Source organism: Impatiens glandulifera, chromosome 3 (assembly GCF_907164915.1).
Source record: "Impatiens glandulifera chromosome 3, dImpGla2.1, whole genome shotgun sequence".
Classification (NCBI taxonomy): domain Eukaryota; kingdom Viridiplantae; phylum Streptophyta; class Magnoliopsida; order Ericales; family Balsaminaceae; genus Impatiens; species Impatiens glandulifera.
This window is the reverse complement of record NC_061864.1, coordinates 47,107,502-47,121,419: the sequence shown is the minus strand read 5'-3', so window position 1 is coordinate 47,121,419 and position 13,918 is coordinate 47,107,502. Positions and strand designations below refer to the sequence as shown.

General features: G+C 34.2%; 1 protein-coding gene across 1 annotated transcript; it reads left to right on the top strand.

Moving 5' to 3' along the window:
- The first annotated feature begins 11,151 nt into the window (after positions 1 to 11,151).
- On the top strand, positions 11,152 to 13,350 carry LOC124929471 (pentatricopeptide repeat-containing protein At1g20300, mitochondrial-like). Its single transcript, XM_047469840.1, has 2 exons — positions 11,152 to 12,891; positions 12,977 to 13,350. Exon 1 carries the CDS (start codon positions 11,325 to 11,327, stop codon positions 12,879 to 12,881), a length of 1,557 nt encoding a protein of 518 aa, XP_047325796.1. The 5' UTR covers positions 11,152 to 11,324; the 3' UTR covers positions 12,882 to 12,891; positions 12,977 to 13,350.
- The last annotated feature ends 568 nt before the right edge of the window (positions 13,351 to 13,918 follow it).

Sequence of the window (13,918 nt, the reverse complement as noted above, 5' to 3'; positions counted from 1 at the left end):
GGATCTCCCATTTTGTGTTTTTAATAAAGCGTATGATTTAGACTTGATAGACGTCTTCCTACATGCTGATGATCCTTTAACCTTAAAAGATGATTTTTGATGAAAACCTTTTGACTTTCTGTCAATGTTTTGTTTTCCAGAACAATTGGCTGCCCACTTATCAAGCTTGAACCAACTGGAAGTTGGCTTAATATATTTAGTATCATCTTTTAAGGTTAAGTCGTCATAATTGTGATTAGTTCCAATGTCAGTTAAATTACCCTTGAAAAAACTTATGGGTTTAAGCTTGCCTTTTATTGGACTCATCAGGAGAGTTATTATCAAATCCTAGACCGGATTTACATCCGGTAGGCCTTTGCTCAATAATCAGTTGTTTGACAGCTTTTCTAGATTTCATCCAAAAATTAATCACTTAGTTTAATCTTTGGTTTTCAGTAGAAAGAGTTTTGATTGTTTTTTGAGCTTCTCATTCTTAGATGAGAGCTCATTTATTTCATTATTCAAAACTTATAGTTCAGGGTTTTAAGATAAAAAGCTTGTACTGTCAGATTTGTTTTTCAAATTTATTTCATTAAAAGAGTCTCAAAGTTTCTTGTATTCAATGACATGGCATGTCATTGAGTGCATTGGTTAGATCATCTCTTGTGAATTCTTCAGAAGAGAAGTCAAATACCTCAGTGCAGTCAGCCATGAAGCATTTGATGCCTTCATCTCTTGTTTTCCTTAGCTAGCAGATTTTTTTTTGTTTTCTATTTCTTCTATCATATGGTTTCTTGTCATCCCTCTTGGGCTTTCTATAGTCAGCCTTCAAATGTCATAGTTTATCATTGTTAAAAAATTTCAAGTTAGCTTTTGATTCATCTTTATTATTAAATCTATTAAAGTTAGAGTCAGAATGATTCTTCTTTAAGAATTTGTCAAACTTCTTGACGAAGAATGACATAGCATCGTTGTTAATCTACTTAGTAGACTTCGCAGTTGTTGAGGCAGGTGGCTCTTCAGCAGTCACCAACGCTTTTGTGATGGCCGACGTGGATGGCTCCTCCTCATTCCTTGAGTTTATTTCAAACTCATAGGATTTCAGATCGGTGAACAGATCGTGCAGCTCAAGCTTGTTGAGATCTTTTGATTCCATAATCTCCATTGTCTTAATGTCCCATTCTCTAGGAAGAGTTCTCATAACTTTAATACCAACCTCTATGTTGATGTAAGTCTTTCCCAAAGTGGAGAGTTCAATAACCATGTTGTTGAATCGTTCATCGAATTCAGTCATTGTTTCTCTAGGACGCATCTTGATGCTGTAAAACTTATGTGTGGCAACCATTAACTTATTTTCTTTGGTTCGGTCGTTGCCTTTACAGAGTTGAGTCAGTTTCTCCCAAATTTCTTTGGCAGTTGAGCATGACTTGATCTTGTTGAACATGTTCTTGTCTAACGTCTTATAGAGGATATCTTTGGCCACATTATTGAGGTTGTCCTTCCTCTTGTCTTCAGAATTCCACTCATATATTGGCTTCTCCTTCATCTCAAGAGCACCGTCAATTGAGGTTGTGGCTGTGTTGATCATCTGGATCTTCATCGGCCCATCGGTGATGACATACCACATATCATCATCTTGAGCAGCCAAATGAACTTGCATCCTGATCTTCTAGTCATCATAGTCTTTCTTTGTGAACATAGGAATTTTGTTTAGGAGAGACATGATTCGGATGTTTGAAGTTGCTTGAGAATATAAAATCTGCTCTGAACCACTTGTTAGGATTGACTACAATAATAGAAGGGGGGTTGAATGTTGTTGTGCTAATTTTTACTTTCAATGAGATTTTAATCCTATTAGAGATTAAAATATATTTCTATTCTTCGACAAATCATCGCAAATTCTTGAACGATTTTAAGTGCAGAAATGTTTGCTAGATTTGAAGCGGTAGATGCAATACTATTAGATGCGGTAAGGAAATAACACATGAGTTATGGATGTTCGGAGATAAAACTCGTACATCACCCTTTCTTTTATTTCCAGAAGTATTCCACTAGAAGGTTTTGGTTTGTATAACGTCTACACAAACCCAGTCAGAACCTAGGACTTAACAGCTACCTGTTCTGAACTTCTAGCTATCACTCTGTTGAACAGACAACGTTCTATTTAATTTACAATAATGAGTATACTCTCAGGTAATACAATGAATTAACTATCTACTTGGAGTAAGTGAAATACAGAACGCACTTATAATAGATGAGCTAGAGAGAGAGTAGATTGATCGAGAGTTGTGAAACTTGTTCTTCGTATGTGCTATCGTTTGTATGTTCGGAGGTTCAAGTATTCGAGCGAATTCGCCGTTGTACTTTGAAGCTCTTTTACATTGAAGTGTAGCAATTGTCGAATCTGACTTTTGGACACGTGAATTGACCAAGAGGATTCATCGTACCAAGAATCCAGATATTCAGGGATTTTCCATTCAGAAATACAAGGATCCTCCGTTCATAAATCAAGGGATTCGACGTTGTACTTTTATTTTGAAATGAAGCAACGATCGAATCTCGTTCATAGATACATGTCGATTTTCTAGTGGTTGTATGTCAGGTGGTAGTCTATTGTTAGCACATCACAATTATTGACGTAACACAGTTGTTGGCTTCTTCAGATTGCTGTTGAAGCAAGGCTGCTGTTTGAAGTAAGTCGACTGTTAGCGTGTTGAGGATAACTGTACTGTTGGAAGTAAGACGACTGCCAGCGCTTCTTCAACTCTATTGTTGATTCAAGTCGGTTGTTATCACTTTTTCAACTCTACTATTTATGCAAGTCGACTATTAGCGCTTTTCAACTCTATTGTTGACATAAGCCTTGTTGGGTTGAAAATTTTAATTGATTTAAAAAATTTTGATTTGATGATTGGTGAAATAGTTTTTGGATAAAACTAAGTTCAATAATTGTTAGTCATATCAAATATATAAATATATATTTAGATATCAACATCTTAAGTGGTGTAGTGGTAAGCATGCCCGCCTGTCATACAGGTGACCTGGGTTTGAATCTCACTAGGTGCATAATTAATAATTAGAGTTTTGTTAATTTGCAGGAACAGCTGAAAGTCAACGTGCAGTCTAATAGATTGTGAAAGTTAGGCGTAAGTCTAACTCCTTCAGACAAGTCTGAGGTAGAACCGGAATTAGACGTGTAGTCTAACTCAGTGGAGTTAGACATGCAGTCTAATGGTTATTGGATAATTAGACGTGTAGTCTAATTAAGTGAAAGTTAGACGTGAGTCTAACTCTTTCAGATTAGTCTGAAGTGATTGTAATTAGACGTAAGTCTAATTCTATTAGACCAGGCGGTCTAATAGACTCTGTTATTAGACGGGGATGTTTAAATTTCATTAGACTGATTTTCACAATCTGTCTAACTGAAATACGTCAAATGCTCAGCTTAAGCAATAATGCAGTATGCTTGAAGCTAGCACTCGTCTACCCACGTGCTCTAGTTGTACGCTACTCATGCTCCACTCTCCTGTGAAAATCAGTACGACAGCCAGCTGTAACCAATTGATGAATGTCACGTAAGTAAATATTCTTCCCACTACTTGTTCTATGCAGGACAATTTTAGAAGAATATTTGGCCACTACTAGATTGGTACGGCCACGTTCCATATGCACAGTGTCTGCTGTACTTGTGTACTATGGGCGGCCTTCCAATGAATGCTTGCCATGTATCCAAAAGGAAGATTCGACCGTTGAAGTTTTTCAAATTATATATTGCTGCCTAAGGATGAAGATGAAGGAAGTAGAAAATAAAACAAAAGCTGAAGCTTTCTCTTTCATTGAATCAACAGATTTCCTAAAGCTCGATTTCTTGAATCAAATTACTCTCTCTAGATATTTTATTCTCAAGTGTATTTTGTAAATCACTACGTGAAGTTGAGAGATAAGTTACTGGACTATTTGATAGTCATTAACAGTGTGTTGTAAGTTGAACTGAGGTTGTTCTGTTCAACAGAGTATTAGCTAGTCATCAAACTGTATTTGATTGAAAAGTATAGTGAATCCTTCCGGTGGTTGGAAGAAAGGGTGACATAGGAGAGTTTACAACGAACATCCATAAACAATCTGTTGTGTTATTTACATTCTGTCATCTTCTCCTTTTTTGGTTTTTAGCTTCAAACCTAAGCAAACGTTTCCGCACTTGAATCGTTCAAGAGTTTGTAAAGGTTTGTGACGAATAGAAAGAGATATTAATCCCTAACATGATTTCTATCAAACTATTTATCCGAAGTCGTCAACAATAGCCAGACCCCCATCTCTATGGGTGCCGTCAATCCTAACAATTGGTATCAGAGCCTCGTTTTCTATTCTCAAGCTTCTAAAGAATCTGAATCATGTCTATGGCTGTCATCAACAGTGTTCCCATGTTCTTAGAGGAAAACTATGTCGTGTGGAAGGCGAGAGTCCACGCTCATCTAGCTGCCATAGATGATGACATGTGGTTTGTCATCACCGACGGTTCGATAAAGATTGAGAAGACTATATCTGAGTGGACCAGTGAAGATAAAAGAAAGAATAATCTCGACAACATAGCAAAAGACATCCTCTACAAGACATTAGATGACAACATGGTATACAAGATCATTACCTGTCCCACTGCCAAAGATATTTGGGAGAAGCTGACTAAAATGTGTGAGGGCAACGAGCAAACAAAAGAAAACAGACTCATGGTTACTACTCAACAGTTCGATAACTTCAAGATGCGTCATGGAGAGACGATGACTGAGTTCGATGAGAGATTCAGTAAGGTTATCACTTCTCTATCCACTCTGGGTAAGACTTACAGCAACAGAGAGGTTGCGATCAAAGTCATGCGTGCTTTGCCCAGAGAGTGGGATATTAAGACGATGGCGATGTGGGAGTCTAAAGACCTCAATAAGATGGAGCTCTTTGACTAGTTGGCCGATCTAAAGGCCTATGAGTTCGAGTTGAACTATAGAAATGAAGAGAAACACCCCACATCCACCATCATAACAAAGGCATTGGTGACTGTTGAGGAGTCATCTACTGCCACTGCTGTGAAGGCTGCTGCTATGCAGATTAGTAGCAATGCCATGGCTCTTTTCATGAAGAAAATCTGCAAATTCATGAAGAAGAGACACTTCAAGGAAGGAAACAGCAAGCCGAAGCGTGATGAGAAAAAGAACAAGAAAGAGCTGAAGACTCTCATGGCGGCTGAAAACAAAGCCAAGTGGGCCGACAGCGACTCAGATGATTCATCATCCAACGTCAGTGATGATGAAGAGGTCACTTGCTTCATGGAAAAAGAAGAAGTTGACTCTGAGGTATTTGATTTCTCCTCTGAAAACTTCTCAAGAGATGAGTTAATTACTGCACTCAATTACATGGTCATTAAGTACAAGAAACTGTCAAACTCTTTTGATGAACTAAATTTGAAAAACAAATCTGACAGCTCTTCTTCATCTCAAAACAATGATTCTAAAGTTTTTGAAAACAAAATGGCTGAGCTCTCATATGAGAATGAAAAGTTCAAGGAAAATTTTCAAACTCTGTTTTCTGAAAACCAATGTTTGACATATGTGGTCGGTTCCTGGACGAAGTCTGGAGATGCAGTCAGACAGTAGATAAGTATGCTGAGGCCTTCCGGATGCAAATCCGGTTTAGGATTTGATGACAATGACTCAGACAAGTCTTGTGAAAAGTTAAACCTAGAAACTGACAAATTTAAGTTTATAAGCTTTGTCAAAAGGAGCTTAACTGAGAATGGAACTGATTCAAGTTGTGATGAGTTAACCTTAAAGGATGAGATTACTTATGTTCCGCCAACTGTTAGCTGGCTGAAACTTAAGATGGAAGCAGCCAGCAAGTCTGGCATATTAAAACTTGACAAAAAGTCAAGGAGTTTTAGACAAAAAACCATCCTCTAAGATTAACAGTTCAGCTGCTAGCAGAAAGACGTCTGCTAAGCATAAATCATACGCACCGATCACAACGCAACATGGAAAATCCATAAAAATAATCAAAGTATGGATTCCCAAGGGACTAATAAGCCATGGACCTAAAGAAAAATGGGTACCAGATTCGTTATTGTCTTTGAATGCAGGTAAAACAGAAAAGCAGCTTGGAAGAGCAAGACGACATCTGGACAGCCGGTTGCTCGGACATAGCATATGACAATCAGCAGCCTGAAGTGGCTGACATCTTTTCAAAGTCACTTCTCGAGTCTAAGTTTTCTTACCTTAGAAATATTTTTAGGATTGTTAGATTATGATAATGCCTAGATTATGTTTAAATCATGAACTCAACTAGTTTTGATAATTTAGTTTAAATAATCAAAAAGGGAGAGATTGTTGGGTTGAAATTTTTAATGTTTAAACTGGTTTTGATAATTTAGTTTAAATAATCAAAATGGAGAGATTGTTGGGTTGAAATTTTTAATGTTTAAATTAGTTTTGATAATTTAGTTTAAATAATCAAAAGGGAGAGATTGTTGGGTTGAAATTTTTAATTGATTTAAAAAATTTTGATTTGATGATTGGTGAAATAGTTTTTGGATAAAACTAAGTTCAATAATTGTTAGTCATATCAAATATATAAATATATATTTAGATATCAATATCTTAAGTGGTGTAGTGGTAAGCATGCCTACCTGTCATACAGGTGACCTGAGTTTGAATCTCACCAGGTGCAGAATTAATAATTACAGTTTTGTTAATTTGCAGGCATAGCTGAAAGTCAACGCGGAGTTATACCAATTTTATGAAAAACGTCTAATGTTGGACGTGGGGGTCTAACTAGTGGAGTTAGACGTGCAGTCTAATAGATTGTGAAAGTTAGACGTAAGTCTAACTCCTTCAGACAAGTCTGAGGTAGAACCGGAATTAGACGTGCAGTCTAATGATTATTGGATAATTAAACGTGCAGTCTAATGATTATTGGATAATGAGTCTAACTCCTTCAGACGACGTAAGTCTAATTCTATTAGACCAGGCGGTCTAATAGACTCTGTTATTAGACGGGGATGTTTAAATTTCATTAGACTGATTTTCACAATCCGTCTAACTGAAATACGTCCAATGCTCGGCTTAAACAGTATGCTTGAAGCTAGCACCCGTCTACCCACGTGCTCTAGCTGTACGCTACTCCTGCTCCACTCTCCTGTGAAAACCAGTACGACAGCCAGCTGTAACCAATTGATGAATGCCACGTAAGTAAATATTCTTCCCACTACTTGTTCTGTGCAGGACAATTTTAGAAGAATATTTGGCCACTACCAGATTGGTACGGCCACGTTCCATATGCACAGTGCGTGCTGTACTTGTGTACTATGGGCGGCCTTCCAATGGATGTTTGCCACGTATCCAAAAGGAAGATTCGACCGTTGAAGTTTTTCAAGAATATATTGCTGCCTAAGGATGAAGATGAAGGAAGTAGAAAATAAGACAAAAGCTGAAGCTTTCTCTTTCATTGAATCAACAGATTTCTTGAAGCTCGATTTCTTGAATCAACTTACTCTCTCTCTAGATATTTTATTCTCAAGTGTATTTTGTAAATCACTACGTGAAGTTGAGTGATAAGTTATTGGAATATTTGATAGTCATTAACAGTGTGTTGTAAGTTGAACAGAGGTTGTTCTGTTCAACAGAGAGTTATCTAGTCAGCAAACTGTATTTGATTGAAAAGTATAGTGAATCCTTCCGGTGGTTAGAAGAATGGGTGACGTAGGAGAGTTTGCTTCGAACATTCATAAACAATCTGCTGTGTTATTTACATTCTGTCATCTTCTCCTTCTTTGGTTTTAGCTTCAAACCTAAGGAAAAGTTTCCGCACTTGAATCGTTCAAGAGTTTGTAAAGGTTTGTGAAGAATAGAAAGAGATATTAATCCTAATAGGATTTCTATCAAACTGTTTATCCAAAGTCGTCAACAATAGTCAGACCCCTGTCTCTATTGGTGCCGTCGATCCTAACAAGCCTGTTGTTAGTGCTTCTTCAACTCTGTTGTTGATATAAGCATGTTGCTAGCGCTTCTTCAACTCTATTGTTTATACAAGTCGACTGTTAGCGCTTTTTCAACTCTACTGTTGACATAAGCCTGTTGTCAGCGCTTTTTCAACTATGTTGTTGATATAAGTATGCTGCCAGCACATAAAACTTTTGCATAACTTAGTTTTATTCAACTATCAGCGCATCATCAGAACTATGTCGTATTGGTATTAATTATCCTAAGTTCAATTAAGTTGAAATTAAATCGTTTTTCTTAATTCAACTTAATTAATTAATTTCTATTTAATCTTAATTAAATAGTTTTCCTTTTTTCTTTATTTAACTTAATCTAACAATATTTTAAAAGATGTTAGGAGTAATTTTAGATCAATTATAATCGGGTTTAAGGTATGTTTACTCATAAACCAAAAATCTCAAAAAAAAAGGAAAAATGCAGTTATTGAATTAGTTAAAATTGATAGTTAGTGTTTATTTTATGGTTAAGTTCGGTTATAACATTTTCAAGGAAGCTATTGGTAAACTCATAACATCAAATTAGAACCGTAAAATCAAAATTTTATTTTCATACAAGAATTGTCCATACCCGATTTGACTCCCTCCTGGTCGAATGGTGTCTAAAGATGATGATGATCTTATTCTACATAAGAAAATGAAGCTTCCCCCTCGCATTCAGATCGAAGTATGGAAGCTTCAAACGAAATCTCAAAATCCGATGCAGCTGTTCTTGGCGTCCGACCGAAGAACTTTTTCTTGACATGGTTTGCGATTGAGAAAATGACCCAACCCACCAAAGATTTTTGCCCATGCATTGTTTTCGACCGAGAAAACCAACTAACGCCTAGTATTTGACCGATGATTTCAGCCTGGTCTAATTTTCGACTAAGGCCGTGCAAAAAAATGGAAAACCGATAACCGAACTGATAGCTTATCGGTTTATTGGTTAACCAATTCTAACATTTCGGTTAACCGGTTTTTTACCGATTAAACGGTTCGATTTTCGGTTGAACTATTTTTCTAGCGGTTTAACCCGTAAACTGGTAATAATTTAATTATATATTTATAATTTATAATTTATTTCAGTTATTTTTTTATAAATATTAGATATATTATAATATTTAATAATTTATATATATTAATTATTTAAAATTTTAAAATATAATTTGTATAGAATTATTTTAAAAAATAAATTAAAATTATATAGCTATTAGTTTAAAACTAAATACTTTTAAAATATATTATATTGTTACTATAATATATTATAACATATTTCTAAATATATCTATCAAATATTATTATAATATATTATATTATAATAATAATATATAACATATAAAAAATGAAGAATAGCATAAAAGTAGGGCGGGAACAAGAATTTTGAAGAAAAATCATTAAATAAATTTGATACTTAATTTAAAATTTAAAATTATCGGTTCACGGTTAAATTGATTAACCGACCGGAATCGACAGAAACAAATAGAATCAGAACTAGTAAAACCGATATCAATATTGGTTAGTTAACCGGTTTGTAAAATAAGAGGTAAAATCAGACTTAACTGAAAACGTTTAACCGGTTAACCGACCGGTTGAACACCTCTGTTTTCGACCAAAAAACTAGCTAGACACTCTTCCCGACCGAGAATCCACATGCGCGACCAGGAGCTCAACCCCACGTTGATCGAATCGAGCGCCCAAATCCATTGAACTCAGGCCAAATTTAGCCCAGACCCAATTCACGACACGTACACTTGTTTAAGGGCCTGTTTGTTTATAATTTTTTATTTTTAATTGTTTTTAACAATTAGAAACCTTGGACTATTTTTAAAAATTCGAAAAAATAAAAAATGATATTAAAATATTTTTTTAATATTTTCATAATAAATATTTTGACAAAGGCCTGTTTGATTTTTTTTAAATTCTAATGCCCTAAATTGATATTTTCGGGTGTTATTCTCAACAATCTTCTACATCAATGGTATGTACTAACATTTAAATATTATTTTAAAATTTTAAATGCAATAAAAAACAATAAATGTTTAGAACTTGAAAAATAATTAGTTAAATAAAACGTTAAAATCGAGTTTTCAAAAGAAATAACTAAAATTTTATGAAATAAAGACTGTTTTTAACGGTTATAAAGGACATAGCGTGAAAATCTTTTCCCGAGTGTCATCAAACATCGAACCCAAAATTTTTTTTGATATAAAGTTCGTTTATACACCTATACAAATATTTTATTAATTTTAAATTTAAAACTAATTGGCAACCTTACTCTCAAATAAATAATCTTTTAAATTAATTATTTTTAATTAATTTAAAAGTTTCTCTTAATGAGCTCTGATTATTTTAAATTAAAAAAATTATTTAAATTGATTATTGTTATAATTAAATTTAAAATTATCAAAAATAAAATATTTTCAGCACACAAATTAAAGTTAAATAATTTTTTTTTAATTTTGCTAGTTACAAATATAAATATACCTATTTTACACTAGTTGTGGATTTAGTTGGATTGTTACTTATTATAAATTTAAATTAGATCATATTATATATTATATATTATACCTATCCTCAATCAATAGGTCATATATATCCAATAATTCTTATTTCACTTTATTTAAACTAATTTTAAATTGACTAATTAAATAAAATGAAGTAATAAAATATCAAATATAATAACAATTTCAAACAAAAATATTTGTTAAATAAAAACATAAAATCAAATTTATATATTTATAAAATAATTTTTTTTAATCCTAACAGAATGTGAATTGGATTATTTTGTTGGTACATATTTTTTAGTTTGAATTGAGTGAATATAACTATAGATCAATTTGAATGCTCACCCCTATTAATTAAAAAATGATGATTATATTTCCTCTGAATTTTTTTCAATGGTTTTGATGATATTTGTTTCTCTTACATTCATAATAATAACAAATAAATATATAACATCGCTAACCTATCTATTTAATTTTTATATTTTATAAAAGTATTAAAAAAAAATTAATAATATAAAATTTTAATATATTAGAATAGGTATATTATATAAAAAAAAATTAAAAGTTGTAACATGTAACGGAGCAAGATGAGGACGGTCATATGTAAGCCCACTCCTTACCCCCAATCCGCCCAATTTTCTTCCCTACATTAAAACACACTATCTTCAGTAAACTTACGAGGAAAAAGAGAAACCCTTTTTATTTTACTTTTGCTGATAAGAAACTCTTTTATTCAGTCTTCTGTAGAAATCCCGTTCATTTATTCTCCAAATGCGAAGAAGACCGATCTCTCTTGCTCCATCGGAGAGAGATCATTGAAGAAGATGCAAATCTCCAAATACATCATCAAGAAGCATCGCTTTTCCAGGTACTTCTTAGGAACTCCTCTCATATCTCTCTCTCCATCTTTCTTTCTCCATTCTCTGGATCGACCCTCTTACCTTCAAAAGCCTCTTCATTACTCCATATCCTCACCTGGGTCTCTCTCTTCCGATTACCAAATCACATACCCATCTCTTCAATTTTGTTTTTTTCGATCCCCATCTGCTTCTGGATGCATCGCCAGCTTTGCCCACCAAATGTTTGATATTAGGTATCTAAGATCTCGAGGTCGTTTATTTTCTATTACATCAGATTCAAACTTATCCCCGCCAGTAAAGATGAATAAAAGGCATAATGTTAAGGGTTTAAAGCGGCGGTTCAACTCTAAGTTGACTGCAGAAGAGAGAGCTGTAATTGTTTATGCTATTAAACACGATGGTGGTACTAGCTTAGATGGGCATCTGAATAAGGTAGCGGGACGTCTTTCAATTGACTGTTTAAGCCGGATTTTCAGTGTTTTGAATGGACAAAGAGTATCAGGGTTACCTTTGTTTATCTGGGTTTTGAACATGAAGCATGATTTGTATCGTAACTCAAACTTCTGTAGTTTAATCATTGATAACTGTGGATGGTTAGGTGACTATGAGTCCATGGCTAACATATTGAATGACTTCAAATCCAAAAACCTTTGCCTTACTTGCAAAGCATTTAGTTTTTTGCCTGTTTTAAATTCGAGTAAGTCTTTACTCATGGAATCCATAACAAAAGTGATAGAAATATTAGACAATGTTGGGGGATCTTGTCGTGGTTCAGGGATTGTAGGGATAATTGAGATGCTTTGCCAAAGGGGAGCATTTGAAATGGCAGATTTCGTGATGAACATAACCGAACGAAAGCCTCAGTACTACAAGGTTGTGATTCGTGAAAAATGTAAGAAATGTCATTTTCAAGATGCAAGGAAGACACTTGAAGACATGAGACATTTTCTTTGCGAGCCAGATGTTAACATTTACAATTATCTGCTTAGCACTTTGTGCAAGAATCGTGAATTAGCTGAAGCTCATAGTGTGTTTGAAGAGATGAAAAACAATGGTAATCATCCTGATGCATTAACTTTTGACATCTTCATTCATTACACAGCACGAGAGGGTATGTTGGAAGCTGCGACTGAATTTCTGAATGAGATGATAAATATGGGGCTTAAACCTAGGATTTCATCGCATGCAGTGATAATTAAAGGGTTTCTTAATTTAGGGAGACTTGAGGAATCTAAAGAATGTGGTATTAATTCTGAAGTTGTTGAGTATCATCAAAGACATAAGAATATGATTTACTGTTTACTAGCTAGCTTTCATCTACAGAAGGGGAACATTTCCAGGGCCGGAACTATTCTTATTAAAATGATGGACAAGAGTCTAAGACCTAACTTATCAATCTATAGGAGGGTCTTGAATCGGCTCAAGACTGATCGCCATGAGGAATTGGCTAGAGATCTGAAGAACAGGTTCTCTAGTTTCAAACTAGAGTCTTGTGATGTTGCTGCTGCTGCGATAACATAGAAATTCATATGTAAGATCCTATTATTCTTAGATTTCTTATGTTGGTGATTTCTTTCTTCGTTTTCCTGCCCCTCATGACTTACATGTCAATGCAGGAACTTCGAGAAGGAACTGCTGACAGAAAGATAACATGTCTTTACACAAAGCTGTTGTGCTTGCAAAGTTTTACATTTTAGTAAACAGACTTCCTTGGTAAAATGCAGAGGTAGGTACCAAGAAAGAAATGAAGATTTTGATCTGGGGTTATTTAAATAACCAAGTGATTATTTTCAAATAAACTTGTTTGTTGTAGATTATTGAAAATGAGGTTATTTGGATAGAAGGACAGTAGGGGTATAAATAGATAATGTGACGGATGTTTGGATAATGGGTTATTTAAAAATAATCTCAAATAACCCGCTATTGCACTCCTGACATGTATTTTGCTGCTAACTGAAAATGAAAACTAAGAACATTCATTTGTTTGTTATTTTGCTTGGTTTAGTTGTGTTTTTCTTTTTGAAATTGTGAAAGTTAGCACAATCCCACACAATCGTGATTTGGTTGAGTGATTTATATACATTATATTGTTTTTGATCAAATGTTGAGAAGTTTATGCAAACTGTCAATTTAGCCAATAATCTGATATATCTACCCGAGTTTTTACAATAACTAGGAGGGATCTTCTTAGTGCCAACATTGCTCAGGACACACCTGTCTTCTTGTGGAGACTGTTGAATGCAATGGAGCTCGAGAAAATAAAAAAGTCTTGTATTAAAATTAGCAGTAACAAACATTTTTAAGAGACATGAAAATGAACTGTTACTTTTGGTTACACCTACATAGATAGATTTATTATTTATTAATTGGTTGATTATCATTTTGAAAAGAGTTTCTATGTTGAATGGAGCCTTGTGCATGACCTTTGAATATGTTCTCTTTGTTTGTATTTATCAAACTTATGTTTCATGTCAAAATGCAGCTTTTGTAATGGAAATTTCAAACATCAAAGAGAAGCAAACCAAATAAAAATGGGGTTTCTTATTTCTAGTAATATA